This window comes from Nomascus leucogenys, chromosome 5 (assembly GCF_006542625.1).
Source record: "Nomascus leucogenys isolate Asia chromosome 5, Asia_NLE_v1, whole genome shotgun sequence".
NCBI lineage: Eukaryota > Metazoa > Chordata > Mammalia > Primates > Hylobatidae > Nomascus > Nomascus leucogenys.
In genome coordinates, this window is record NC_044385.1 from 86,509,478 (window position 1) to 86,524,947 (window position 15,470).

Consider the following 15,470-nt stretch of genomic DNA (forward strand, 5'->3'; position numbering starts at 1 on the left):
ATTTACTTAACGTAAAACAAAACTACTGAACAAAATATAAGTGCTTAGCAGAAGTTATTTTGAAAACAGTAATCAGATTTGATCTGGTATATTTGTAACCTGTGATAATATTTAGTCTTTTATTTCAAAGTTTTATTGCCAAAATAAGACCTACCCGTTGTTTTGAATGGCTACTAAATACTTTAATCAGGCAGACTTGAAAACACTGTTTGGTTTGCTATTTCATTGTTTTAAAGGTTTACCTTACCAGGACCTGATTGCACCATTACTAGTAGCTTTTCTGACCCTAAACTCTCTTTGATGATGTTGGCATCACACAGAAGAGATTCATGATAACACACATAAGTACAAATAGCTAGACAATAAAGTGATACACACACACACACATATGTGTGGAAGATTATTTTGCTTGTAGCTATTTCTTGTATTCTCTTGGTTCTGTCGTCATGGGTACAATGAAGATAACAGGATTGATGGGAAAGCTGTGTGTTGGTTGCCCTCAGGTATCTTTAGCAGGTATCGTTGTGTTACTTTCTCTTGTTGACCTGCTGACACTACTAAGTGCCAGTATTCTTAGGTGAGCTGGGGTATATTGTAAAATAAACAAACAAACAAACACAAAAACAGTTGAGGCAAGCTACTGAATTGTTTTTCAGCTCATTTTAAGATAGCATGTATTTTTAATTGGAGTTAAAGCCCAGAGTAAATTTTTACTTTTATAAAGTTGAATCTCCACTTTGGTGGAAAATTTGGTTATTTTCTGTAAATCTCTTGTTCTAAAATTAACTTCATTGATGGGAGAAAATGTTGGACATTTTTCTAAGATAAATCTAGAAAGTGTTTGAGGATAACATCTTCATAATGTTTAATGGTTAAATGCATTATGGGCAGCTAATGAAGAGAGTTAAGATCTTATTTATGTTCATATTAGCAGCATCATTACTTGGGTCTGTTATAGACTCGAATTGACATTACAAAGAAGTAATTGTGATTCAGTAGTATGCATATATTTAGGGTTTAAAAAGTTTGTTTTTCTAATACAGTTGCATAATCAAACCTTTCTTGCTTCTGTGTTTTGTATCAGCATAAGCTGTCTGAGGATTTTGTTTAGTTTTAGTACCTCTAGAAGTCAGAATTTAGCAGAGTAAGCCTTGGCTTGGATGGACTTGTTATGTCATATCAGATTCTGGACAGTAATTTGTCAGGCTCGTTGGAAAAAAATATATATTCTGATTTTCTAAAGTTTCATTAGAAATAATTGATTATCACATTTACTTTTCTTAGGAATTTTTCTCAGCATTGACTTTTTGTTGTTATGTCTTTAAATTGGAATAAAACATAATTCTAGTTGACATTTTTATTAATATTCTGAAAAAAGTGAGGTTGGATTGCATTGTTTTCTGTTATCTAATGAAAAGGACAGTATACTGGAGCAGATACATACAACTAATTCCACCACTAAACTCATAGCTCTTGTATACTAGTTGTATGTCTTTGGGCAAGATATAGAACTATTAACCTTAATTTTCTCATCAGGAAATGGAGGAGTAGTGACAGCACCTATTGTAGGGCCACAAGGTCGTTGGGAAGATCAAATTAGATAATGTATATGAAGTGCTACGCATAGTGCTTGGCATCAGCAACAGCAGCAGATGCAACAGCATCCTCCACTCATCATGTATCATCTCCACCTTCACTGCCCTACTTCAGGCCTTCATCAAGGCTTTCATCAGGCTTTCACTGTTTTTTGTAGAACCTTATGATCCCATTCTCCATATTGTGATCAGTGACCTTTCAAACCACAAATTGGATCACACTACCTGCTGGCTTAAAATGCTCCATTGACTCTTGTCATTGGCAGGATAAAATTCAGACTACATTATGTATATTGTTTTTATGGTATTCCATTACTCTTATTTTCTGTGGATTTTATGAAAATTAGTATTTATATTGGTTAACAGGATATATAGATGTAAATAATCTGTTTAGATATTAGCAGATATAAGGATAACATTAATGGTTGATGGGCACTTCACATTAAGTTGCAGGTCTTTGATAGTTCATGGAAGGTGTCTTTTTGGCTTTGTTTTTGCTTGTTTTTTTTTATTCAAGTTTCAGGTCACTTTAGATAGTTTGCCTTGTAGATTTACTGCTTGAACTTTGAAGACTGAAGAATAAGGACCTCACAAAGGGAATGTAATATAATGGTAATAGCTGAATTGGAAAGGAAGGAAACTAGGTCAAGACGAGAGAGAATATGTATATATTAGGCTAGATGTTATTGTGAGGGATTTTCTCAAGAATCATCTATGTATTGAGTATTATGTATATTTATATCTTATTGCATCAAACAGCATTACTGCATATTGATGGAAATCTATGGTAGAGTGCCTGTTTGGAAACCAGGGATAAATGGTTGCTATGTGAGTAAAGTCATCAACTGCCAGCACAGCAGAAAGCAGAAGAAATGTGTAGCTATCTACCCACAGCCTATCACTTTCTTTCTATTCCTAGCCATCTCTACGGGCTTCCCAGCCCTTGACTTTTTCTTCCTGTAAAGCTGATTCCTTTTTACAATTCCATTCTTTTTGAAGTGCAAATGTACCCCAAATTTCTAGATAGTACTTTAAGCTTAACTTGAATTAATTATTTCCAATTCTATTTGTGGACAACTTGTTACCTTTAATAGTTAATAGTCTGTGCCAGAGCCACTTAGTATCTAGTCAACAAAAAAGTACAGATGCAATGCTGAAATTGAGAGTGTTTAGAAACCCCTTTAGAAATTTGACGGTACCTAAACATTTGTTACTGCATTTTACAAAAGTAACAGTCAGCAGCAGATTGGAAATTAAAACCAGAACCTGCAGCTAAAACAAAAACCCTGGTCTTTCACTACAGTAAGTTTGAAATGTTCTGGTTTATGTTGTTAGGACATTGCAGTCTCTGGATTTACCTGCATTCTGACAGCATGACACATTTTGTCAGAGTAAGAAGGCCAGGCAGGTAGTTTAAGATGGCAGGCACAGTACCAGGTGGGAAGTGAAAATATACTACACTGCTGCCTCCTCTGGCAGCCATGCAGTGGGGCACCCAAGCTTCATGGAGAGGCTGCCTCCAGTCCTCAGTCCTAGTCTTTAAATGCTCCCAGCCCTTGCCCTGGACCTGTGTGGTATGTGAATCTTTAGGTAATTCTGGTGCTGGCTGTTGAGACCCTCTCAAGCTGTGCATCTTAACACCGGAGGCTCCACATCCGAGAGGGTCACACTGTCCCCACTGTGCCTTTTCTGAATTCCTGGCCCACAGGATCTGTGAGCATAATAAAGTGAATGTTCTTTTATGCCACTAAGTTTGAGTAATGGTTTGTTATGTAACTGTACTATTGGGGAAAAATCCCTAAAAATTGGCTTCACCTAGAATTGTGATTTAAAAAAAAACTGGTGAGTGAAAAAAACCTTGTCCTGCCATTGATGTGTTGCTTTTTAAGTCATTATAGTATTTTGACTTTGTAAATACATGTAAAAAGGTAGTTAATAATTTCAGTGTCATATTTAATTGCCTAGGTATGTGCGAGTTCTAGGCTTCATCTTTTATGAACCTTAAATTATGCTTAATGCATTATATACATGGATGCTTTCTTAGACTAATAATGTATCCAGCACTAAGCTACAAACATCTCCAGACTTTACTAAGAGCCAAACCCAAAGGACCTGATTTTTCAGAACTAGTCTTTGTAAAATACCATGAAAAGAGGCTGTGTAGGTTCCTTTTAGCCCACAGTTTTATTAGAATATTATTAGGGGCATTTCTAAATTCAGATGATCCTAATATACTCTGCTTTGAATTTTTGAAATATTAGATGTTATATCTAATATAATTGAGCATTAGTAAACTGAAGAAGTTTCCTCTGTTGTAGGGTTTGCATATTAAATCTACATTGTTTTAAATTAATTTAATTTCTTTGCATATGATAATATTATTACTTTTTTTGGTACTTGGATCTGTAGAAGATGGACATAGCTTTTCTTAGAATACTAGAACACATGAGCCTCTTTTTCGCTTTTGCCATTATTTTCTTCCTCCTCAATTAATTGTCCATTCGCCTACACATTTATTAACCATAAGATAAAATAATAAGTGTAATTTATTGAGCATCTGCTATGTGCCAGGGACTATGCTAGGTGCTTTGCATACTATTAATTCATTTTATCATCTGCAAATGCAAAATATATATAATTTCCATTTGACAGACAAGGAAATAGGTTTGTATCTTAATATTTGAATTAAAGCAAAAATAACATAAGATTGTTATTTCTAAATGGTTTTTGACCCACAAGTCTAGTGCCTCGTATATAAATACCTGTTTATCAACAAGAGAGCCATATCTGACTTTACCCAAGTAGCTAAATTACTCAGATACATGTATTTTCATTTAATGGATCAATTTGTCCATTAGTACTTTTTTTAACCCTGGCAGAAAAATATTTTTATAGTAATCCTAACCTGAGTTTCACGATGGAATACTGAAAATAACTCATGGTTATTAATGATTTAATGCCAGTAGTATAATGGTAGCTTTGTTGAGGTTTAAGAGGGAGGTTAATACTGGGGTCTGGAATCTACTCAGTTAATCCCCCAGCTCTACCCTGTGCTAGTTGTGTGACCTTGTCAAGCCTCTTCAGCTTCCTTATCTGTGAAATAGGGGTGTTATAACTGTACTCTGAGGTAAGCTCATTTGGTTTTTTAATTATGTGAGAAATTTTACTAAAATAGACATTTTTTTCTTTTTTGTATTTGTAAGGACTAGTTTGGGCTTTGCATGCATTTTACATGGGACTAAACAGGGCAATCTTTGCAGTTGTATTGTTGGTGTGTGTGGCACTTTTTCTTAGAATTCTCATGATTTGTTCATTTATAACAGCAGTAGTCTTATGCTTTATGCTAACTTTTTAAAAATTGGCTTTTCTCAGTTTTTTTTAACAGGGGCTTTGAAACACCAAAAAATTAGTTCTTTGAACATTGGGCATCATAAATATGTTTATTTTGAGCTTAGTCTTCAGTTTAACATGTGTCATATCTATAAAGATATAGAAAACAATTGTATATATTTGAATAATTATACAAATTATAATTGAAAGAAAAATACCGTGCCAGATTAAAACTAATGTTAATTCTTGTGATCATTTTTTCTGGGATCTGGTGTTTTTATTTAGCATAATGGACATCAACTTTATGATATTGGAATATACAATAATTTTTCCTTTGAAATTAATAATTAATGTTGATTATGGCTTTACTTAGAAGTTAAGCAGGTTTCTAGCCCAAGATCTCTGTATGTGTTGTTCTCTCCTCTTGGATGACTCTTCCCTACTTTCATCGCATTTCTTCTCATTAGGGCTCACCTAAACCCCATTTCTCCACAGACGTTTTCCCTCTACATTGCTGTACTCCCCATTCCTCCTAGTTTTTTCATAAATCGATTTCTTTCATAGATTTTATTACAGCTTTAAGCTGCATTATTTGTTCTTTTTACCTGTTTGTTGTCTGCCTCTGCCCATTATAACTAAGCTCCACAGGATAGAGGGCAATGGGTCTTACCTACTGCTTTCATATGGAGTGACTAGGAGAGCATTGACGATGCCACCAGCAGTCGATGCTCAGTAACTATGATGAGTAGCAGTGAAGGAAAGAGGTAAGTAGCATCATCCCAATTTTACAAGGTCACACAGCTGCTCAGTGGTAGGACTGGAATTTAATTCCAGTAGTCAGTCTAATTCCAAACACCTTGTTTGGACCCAGGAGAAAGCAGTTTTATATAATCCTGTGATAAGAATCATTACTGATATTTTACAAATGAGGAAACTGGGGTTCTTTGTGACTTTGTCAAAGGTGCATTACTGCAAAACTAGAAAAGCAGTTTATTTGGTCTCAAGCTCAGTGTTCTCTAGTGCAAATCAGAAATGGCTTTTATAAGCTTATTTTTTGTGTGTTGTGCAATCTTTTTCTGCGATCATTTGAACTCAATCTAAATCTACCCTAATGTGCTTTGCTGCAAACTTCTCCTAAAGAAGGAAAAGTAAAAGAGTACATTTTCTATTTCAATCTTGTACCCTTAGCTAAGCCCAGCTAATGGTGTTAAACAGATAGCAATTTTGAACTTGGAGGCTTGTTTCATTCCCAGTGTTGTCAGTAATTCTGTCTTTTTTTCAGCAAATATTTACTGAGTGCCACCTATTTGCCTGATTCTGTTGTAGCTAAGCACTGGAGAAAACAATGCTGAGCAAGACTCAGACCCTACTCTCAACATAGTGACTATGTAAAAATATTTAAAGCAGCCTTTTCTTAAAAAAAAAATGTAATACAGAAATGAATGAGATACCTGTAGTCACTAAACTGGAAAGATGCCCATGAGATACTGTTCATTTTAAAACTGAATTGCAGCCCATGAGATGTATCATGAGTCTACTTTTTGTTAAAAATGAAAGTGTATGGGCTGGGTGTGGTGGCTCACGCCTGTAATCCCAGCACTTTGGGAGGCCGAGGCGGGCAGATCACCTGAGGTCAGGAGTTCGAGACTAGCCTGACCAACATGGAGAAACCCCATCTCTACTAAAAATACAAAAAATTGGCCGGGCATGGCAGCACATGCCTGTAATCCCAGCCACTCAGGAGGCTGAGGCAGGAGAATCGCTTGAACCCGGGAGGTGGAGGTTGCGGTGAGCCGAGATCGTGCCATTGCACTCCAGCCTGGGCAACAAGAGTGAAACTCCGTTTCAAAAAAAAAAAGAAAATGTATGAATTATGTAAAAAGAGTAACCTCCAAAACTGAATAATTACTATATCTGGAAGTGGGATTTGATAAGCAGAAGGTAGAACTTTCTTCTATACATTTTTCTAATGATAGGATCAAGAGTAATTTTTTTACTTTTTAAATATTTCTTAGCATTTTTAATATAAAAAAATTAAAGGATGTAGAGAATATTTTTATATGGAGAACGTTTATAGATATACTATATTTTAAGTGAAAAACAGTATTAGAGTATGATTTTGATTTTCTGATGTATCTAAATTTTCTCTGTAATATGACTTTTAAAATATGAGAATAAAGAAGTTTTTATTAAAGCATTCTTCCTGCCCTGTTTTCATTAAGAATCAAATAAAAACAAATAAACAAGAAAACTAAAGCAAGATAAAGATCCTAACTAAAAACGGGAGTTGGTGGTAGTGGGAATATATAAATAGGGAAGCACCTTATTTTCTGATTTTTGGTCTTTCCTGATGTGTCATCAGTTTATTTGCTTAATTTTAATGCTAATAATGACAGCTAACATTTATTGGGTGCTTATTAAAGCCAGATACTGTTCTAAGTACTTTACATATGTTAATCCTCGGAGGTATGCTCTATTATTATCCCCATCTTAAAGATGAGGCTCAGAAAAGTTAAATATTTTGCCTAAGGTTACAGAACTAGTTAAGTGGCACCCCTATGATAAAAAGCTATGTAGTCTTTCTTTTGCTATTTCTAAGTTCCAGTTTGTGAGCTCTAAATACCAATCCAATTTTCAATAGAAGTTTAGGTTTTTCTGCATTAATAGAAAGAGATTATTAATTTTAGGTCAGGATTCTGGCAGTCCTAGTGCCCAAATGTATTTTTCAGCCCCATCAGGGATTGTGAAAGAGCCTTTGTGATTTCTACATCTCCCCAGAAATGAACAGATACAGCTGATAAAATTGAAGCTAACATGTTGGTTACATTCTGTTTTTTTTCCTCTGGGTGGGCAGCTTGGCATAATGGAAAAATCATTCGTTTTAGCTTCAGTTAGATTTCAGTTTAATTCTGGCTTCAGGATTTTCTAGCACAAGCCTTTACTTTGTTTCTTCACTTGCAAAATAAAGATGATAATACTGCCCTTTTAGGATGGTTGTGAGGATTACATGAAATTATGTAGGCAAAAAACCTTTAACATAGAGTCAGGCATATATTAGGATCTTAATAAATATTAAGGCATTTCTTCAGGTAGGTGTATCAGAATAAAATGAGGATTAGTCTTGGGAAACAAATTCTACCTGATTTTCTACTATAAAATGCAGATGCAACTGCTGCTGGAGAATATTCTGCAAAAAAGTATTAATATTTTAAGATGCCTGATTAATTTATTACATCCTTATATACAGATTTAAATGATTTGTGACAATTAATAAGTTTATTCTTAATTATGCTTGCATTTCAAATCATGGTGATGTAAAACATTGTAGTGAATTATCTCACAAATATACATTTTGAAAATCAAAATCTGGTAATAATAGGAATGTTTTCTCTCAAATCATACTAAACTCATGTAGCATTCTTTGATTAGTTTTCTCATATGAGCTTTGCCCACCTTGGTCTTTTAGATCTTTTAGGTGTTCTCACAGTTTTGTCAGTTTTGCAATACATTTTTCTTTTTGTTTTTTCTTTTTGAGACAGAGTCTTGCTCTGTCGCCCAGCTTAGAGTGCAAAGATGCCATCTTCCCTCACTGCAGCTTCCACCTCCCAGGTTCAAGCAATTCTCCTGCCTCAGCCTCCCGAATAGCTGTGACTACAGGTGCATGCCACCACGCCCAGCTAATTTTTGTAGTTTTAGTAGAGATGGGGTTTCATCATGTTGGCCAAGCGAGTTTTGAACTCCTGACCTCAAGTGATCCACCCGCCTTGGCGTCCCAAGGTGCTGGGATTACAGGCATGAGCCATAGCACCAGTCCTGTAGTACATTTTTCTATCACTTTTTGCTAATCTTTTCTTTTTTCTGCTATTTAATATTAAATGTTACCCATTTCTACTTGTGCTTTTTTTTCCCCACCTTTTCCTTTGGGGTGATTTAAAAAAATTGATGCATTTTACTCTGCTGCCTGTACAGAAAAATATCTTAGTATATTTATTAGAGTGATAGCAGGCCTGACCTGTGCTGCCCATTGGTATCTAATGTAGTTTAGAATCATGATGCCTTCTCAAAAAGGGTGGATGAGAACTTAGATTCTGACTGGGGAACCAAGGAGCTGCCTTTTCAGTTGATTTGGGGTATATTTCTTAGTTTATTTAAAATTGCTTTTCTGGTCGAGCACGGGGCTCATGGTAATCCCAGCAGTTAGGGAGACCGAGGGTGGGTGGATCACTTGAGGTCAGGAGTTCGAGACCAGCCTGGCCAATATAGTGAAACCCCGTCTCTACTAAAAATACAAAACTTAGCTGGGTGTGGTGGTCTGCGCCTATAATCCCAGCTACTTGGGAGGCTGAGGCAGGATAATCACTTGAACCCGGGAGGTGGAGGTTGCACTGAGCTGAGACTGCACCACTGTACTCCAGCCTGGGCCACAGAGTGAGGCTCCATCTCAAAAAAAAAAAAAAAAAAAAAAGAAAGAAAGAAAGAAAGAAAGAGAAAAGAAAAGAAAGATTGCCTCTCTCACAATTTAATAATTGAGTATATTTGTTATGTGTTTAATAGATGAGCTCAGTTTCAAAATACTTACTTTATATATGACTTTATGATTTAACTAACCTAAGATAAAAGGTATTGGGCTTAAGGAAATCCAAGAATGATTGGATGATGAATCCAAGAATGATTGGATGATGAATCCAAGAATGATTGGAAATCCAAGAATGACTTCTTAGGTATTATTTCATTTTGAATGAAATGGATATATATGAAAACTAACTTCTTTTAAAAACACAATTTTCGGCCAGGTGCAGTGGCTCACACCTGTAATCCCAGCACTTTGGGAGGCCTAGGCGGGTAGATCATGAGGTCAGGAGTTTGAGACCAGTCTGGCCAACATGGTGAAACGCCGTCTCTACTAAAAATACAAAAATTAGCCAGATGTGGTGGCAGGCGCCTGTAATCCCAGGTACTCCAGAGGCTGAGGCAGGAGAATCACTTGAACCCAGGAGGCGGAGGTTGCAGTGAGCCAAGATCATGCCACTGTACTCCAGCCTGAGCAACAGAGCAAGATTTTCTCTCAAAAAAAAAAAAAAAAAAAAAAACCCACAATTTTCAGTTTCTACCTCTGTGAGTTTATTTTACTATATTAAGGGAATTCTTTTTTTTTGGGGGGGGTGGACAGGATCTCTCTCTGTCGCCCAGGCTGGAGTTCAGTGGCGCAATCTCGGCTCACTGCATCTTCCACCTCCCGGGTTCAAGCAGTTCTCCCACTTCACCCTCCCAAGTAGCTGGGATTACAGGGCCGCGCCACTAAGCCTGGCTAATTTTTGCATTTTTAGTAGAGACAGGGTTTCACCATGTTGGCCAGGCTGGTCTCGAACTCCTGACCTCAGGTGATCCACCTGCTTTGGCCTCCCAAAGTTCTGGGATTACAGGGGTGAGCCACCGCACCTGGCCAGGAATTCTTATTTTAAAAAAATAATTTTCTTTATAAATTTTACTCTCACTATATTATCTCAGCATAGTAATGGATATGAAGTATGTTCATTATTAACAAAATTACTTGTTTTACTCTATAGTCTAATGTACATCATCATCAATTCAGTAACTGAAAATAATATTTTAAGTACTAAGTGTAATGACTTTTCCTCTTTACTATCAGCAGTTTCCTAAGTTTGTTTATTTGTTAAATAATAAGCTGTTCAGGAATTTGTCATTCTCTTTTCTAGGACAGTACTTTTGATGTAAGAAGGCTGGTCCCTGAGAGTGCTTGAGTACATAAATGAAAGTGTTAATTGTTAGTGAAAACAATAATAAAAAATCAGAAATTCTTTTAAGTAGATTGGATCTGGAACAAAGTGAAAAGATTTTATATTTTCCTATTAATATAGTTCTCCAGTATAGTTCCATAGACTCATAGTACCCCTTAATTCTAAATTGTAGATTAGGAAATTTTTTGTATTTTCCTTTTAGAAGAATTGAAATCAAATTCTGCCACATCTGCCAAGCCTGGCTGAACTTTCATTCTGTATGCATCGTTATTCATTCTTCATCTGTAGTCCAGGATACTTAGTTATTCTCGTGATGACTTAATTTTTTCTCTTCCTCCTGATTATCATAGATATTAGGGGCCCTCACTGGAATAATTTAAGAAAAATTCTTCCCTAAACAGCAGATCTGAAAAGCTTACTCCCCAAATACTTATTTATTCGATGTACTATACAAGGGACCTTAGTTTACCTCTCTCTGTTAAGCCTCATAACACCTGTATCATAAAACTATCTTGGAGACTATTGATAATGTATATAAAGTGCTAGTGGGGGCTATCTAATACATAGCAGATAATCAACAGGAGGCAAATGCTGCTTTTATAAAAATGTCTGGAACAAAAGCCAATACATGCCTTCTGCTGAAAGTGCTCATTTGTGTCCTGATTATGGTCACTGCAATTCTTCCCGAAATCTTTACTCCTGGGCAGTAAACAATGCCAGCAGAAACTAAAAGTGACCATTTTTCTTCTCTCTAAAGAAAAATTTAATATTGACTGCATTTGTTAAAATAAGACATTGTGTTATGTTTATTAGGCAGATATTCTTGGGGGAAAGTATTTTTTTTAAAGATCTCTCGTATGGCCTTGGCTAATATTTGAAATCTTATATCTTAGAAAAATCTTCATTCTTTGTCACAGTTAAGGGGTGGTTTGACTGGATTAATTTTTTCCTTAGAAAATTTTCCATAATTTTAAAAGTATTTAAAGCCTTTTGTCTTCTAGCTTCCATTGGTTTGGTTGAGAATGGGTTTTTTGGACCACTTTGAGTCTTTTTTTTTTCTTTGAGATGGAGTCTTGCTGTGTCACCCAGGCTGGAGAGCAGTGGCACATTCTCGTCTCACTGCAACCTCCATCTCCCAGATTCAAGCGATTCTCTTGCCTCAGCTTCCCAGGTAGCTGAGATTACAGGTGTGCACCACCACACCTGGCTAATTTTTGTATTTTTAGTAGAGACAAGGTTTCGCCATGTTGCCCAGGGTGGTCTTGAACTCCTGGCCTCAAGCGATACACCTGCCTCAGCCTTCCAAAGTGCTTAGATTACAGGTGTGATCCACCATGCCTGGCCTGACCACTTTGAGTCTTGATCTTTAATCAGTGACCTGTTTTGTCACTCAGTAACCTTTAAACCTTTATTCCTGTTGTTGTAAACAATTTTCCAGATACCTTTTGGCCTCCAGTGGCTGTTTGGAAATGTTTGGGGAAAGTTTTGATAGTTAATATGCCTGGTGATGCTGGGGGAGGGTCCTTTTGGCATTTCGTATCTGTAGGCCAATGAAGTTAATTTTCTTGCAGTTAATTTCCTTGCAACAGAGGGAACAGTCTTACCCAAGATGTCAGTGGAGGCCCTCTTTGGAAGTGTTGTAACTTTGGGGAAATATAAGAATAATTACAGCTGCATGTTGATTATGATGTATGACAAAGGAAACAAGACACATACACCAAAGACCAATGAGTATGTTTGGTAATCATGTTATAGACATGCTATGTGAAATTACGGAGGAAGAAAGTATAAATGACATGGTACAAATTGAAACAGAATAAAAATCACTATGTGAAATACAGCCATTAAAAATTATCTTTCTATATTTATCATGTTATTTCTTGGACATTATAGGCACTATTATGCTTAGTAATGTTTCTGACACTTTTTCGGTATTTCTACTTTTGACACTTTTCTGTATTTCCAAGTAGTACCTACTCTTAATCACTTTAACAGATCAAGAAAATTAACCCTTTTGTATAGTAGGATATCTATTTGTAACATAAACTCTTTTTTTTATAGTAGGGTATCTGTTTGTAACATAAACTCTTAGCAATTCCAGATCCTGAAAGATTTGAAAAGAAACATTTTTGGAAAGGCTAGAACATGACTGATAATAATAGCTATATATTTCTAAATTAGAGTGGCATTCAGAAAGAATTGATCAGGGTTGTACTTGTGCAGTTTCATAGCAGTTTCTGAGTTAGCAATTTGCAGTTCTATTTCATTAATGTTTTAGGAAATGATTTACCAGAATAGCATATTTAGGTAGCTGTATTATAAGAATTTGGATTATCCATCATTTTTCTGTGGTCCATTTTACTACTTTACTTTATTAATGTTGCTGACTAAGAAAACTGTGCATTAGAAATGCAGGACTCCAAGGAAGCAGAGAAGGAGTAGGATAATGAGGTAGGAAGATGGAAGAAGATTTTAGAATAGTAGTTTGATAATTTTGTATTAATAGAATAAAGCATTTTAAAGTAATTATTAATGCAGAGTCTTCATCTTAATTTGCATATGGTATACTTTTACCTTTCAGAACCTAAATTACAGCCACAGCAGCTTCATCAGGTACAATACAGATCATCAAATACTGAGCAAAATGGAGTAAAAGATAATAATCATCTGAGACATCCTCCTCGAAATGATACCAGGCAGCCAAGAAATGAAAAACCGCCTCGTTTTCAAAGAGACTCCCAAAATTCAAAGTCAGTTTTAGAAGGCAGTGGATTACCTCGAAATAGAGGTTCTGAAAGACCAAATACTTCTTCAGTATCAGAAGTATGGGCTGAAGACAGAATCAAATGTAATAGACCGTATTCTAGATATGACAGAACTAAAGATACTTCATATCCTTTAGGTTCTCAGCATAGTGATGGTGCTTTTAAAAAAAGAGATAACTCTATGCAAAGCAGATCAGGAAAAGGTCCCTCCTTTGCAGAGGCAAAAGAAAATCCACTTCCTCAAGGATCTGTAGATTATAATAACCAAAAACGTGGAAAAAGAGAAAGCCAAACATCTTTTCCTGATTATTTTTATGACAGGAAATCACAAACAATAAATAATGAAGCTTTCAGTGGTATAAAAATTGAAAAACATTTTAATGTAAATACTGATTATCAGAATCCAGTTCGAAGTAATAGTTTCATTGATGTTCCAAATGGAGAAGTAGAAATGTCACTGAAAGGAAGACGAATAGGACCTATTAAGCCAGCAGGACCTGTCACAGCTGTACCCTATGATGATAAAATATTTTACAATAGTGGGCCCAAACGAAGATCTGGGCCAATTAAGCCAGAAAAAATACTAGAATCATCTATTCCTATGGAGTATGCAAAAATGTGGAAACCTGGAGATGAATGTTTTGCACTTTATTGGGAAGACAACAAGGTATGGATGCTTTAAAGATATTATACACTAATATTACTAAATGTAACATTCTAGTGGGACTTTATAGAAGCTGTCACTTTGGAACTATGAGTCTTTTTCTACTATTGTACCTGTTTAAAATCTTTGAACAGATTATAGATATATAAAGGATAAACAAAATATTTAATATTTTTATGGATGCCTAGGGACAATCTATCCTATAAGATTTGGTTAAGTTCGGTTTGGTTTTAGCTTACATGCCAGAAAAGTATTGTAAAAGTAATTATGTGAAGTTGAACTTTATTTTACTTATCATCAACTGAATTATATGTTTGCTTTTCACTCTGGTAAAATTACCCTGATTCACAAGGAAGAAAATCAGTTGAGTGGCACAAAATGAAATTCTGCAGATTTTCAGTTAAAGAAAATAGTACACATTCAGCCTACTTTTTAAAAAAGTTAACATATAAGTTATTTATTTTATAATAATTTTAAAATTATTAAACCATTGCTTCTCAGCCTTTTGGCTAAGATCAAGTGTAAAAATTATTAAACCAATTTTTAGTTTTATATTATATGGTGGCGAAAGGGAAAGAAAGAAATTGTAGGGGAAAGAAGGAAGGAAAGACAGAAGATGAGGGCAAGAAAGAGTACAGTGGGTCAAGTAAAAGCCTAGCCAAGAGATAGAAGACCAGCACAGTGAGAGCAAGAAAGGGAAAGGGACAGAGGGACCATCAGAGAGAAGGGGACTTTGCACATTTTTTCCTTCTGCCCAACATGCTCTTCTATCAGCTACTCTTCTCATCCTTGAGGGCTTGGCTCAAACATCACCTCCTAGAAGAAGCCTTCTTTGACCTGCCCCATCCTCCTACTTACATTATTCTCTTAATCAGTGCCTTAATTACTTTTTTAAATTTATGACAACTTGTAAATATTTTTTGTTTTGGTTCTTGAATTGGTATCTTTTTGCACCACCGTGATAGTAAGTTCCTTGAAGGCTGGACTGTGCCTCTCTGGTTTTCGTCTGTAGTCTTGCTTCTTTCACAGTATAGGGACTTCATAATTGTTTGTTAACTCTGTTAATTAGTTAATTCTGGAGAGAGCAATTATATATGAGAAAAGTAGGATGGGGAGGGGATGAAGACAATAGCAAGGTAATAAAAACGTATGTAAGGGACTTACAGAGCAAAGGGTCTGGGAGGATGTGAGAAGCAACTCAAAAGAGGAAAAATATTTTAAATAATTTTTTTTTTTTGAGATGGAGTTTCACTCTTGTTGCCGAGGCTGGAGTGCAATGGCATGATGTCAGCTCACTGTAACCTCCACCTCCTAGGTTCAAGCAATTCTCCTGCCTCAGCCTCCCAAGTAGCTGGGA

General features: G+C 35.8%; 1 protein-coding gene and 1 pseudogene across 8 annotated transcripts in view; both read left to right on the top strand.

The window, feature by feature from the left end:
• The window catches only part of TDRD3 (tudor domain containing 3), a 181,628-nt gene that overhangs the window by 123,229 nt on the left and 42,929 nt on the right, over positions 1-15,470 (top strand). For all 8 annotated transcript variants that reach the window (XM_030813473.1, XM_030813474.1, XM_030813475.1 and 5 more), the window contains one exon: positions 13,266-14,116. In XM_030813473.1, coding sequence (XP_030669333.1) covers positions 13,266-14,116 — 851 coding nt within the window. The remainder of the gene's footprint in view (positions 1-13,265; positions 14,117-15,470) is intronic.
• Positions 14,603-14,671, top strand: LOC115835358 (annotated as a pseudogene).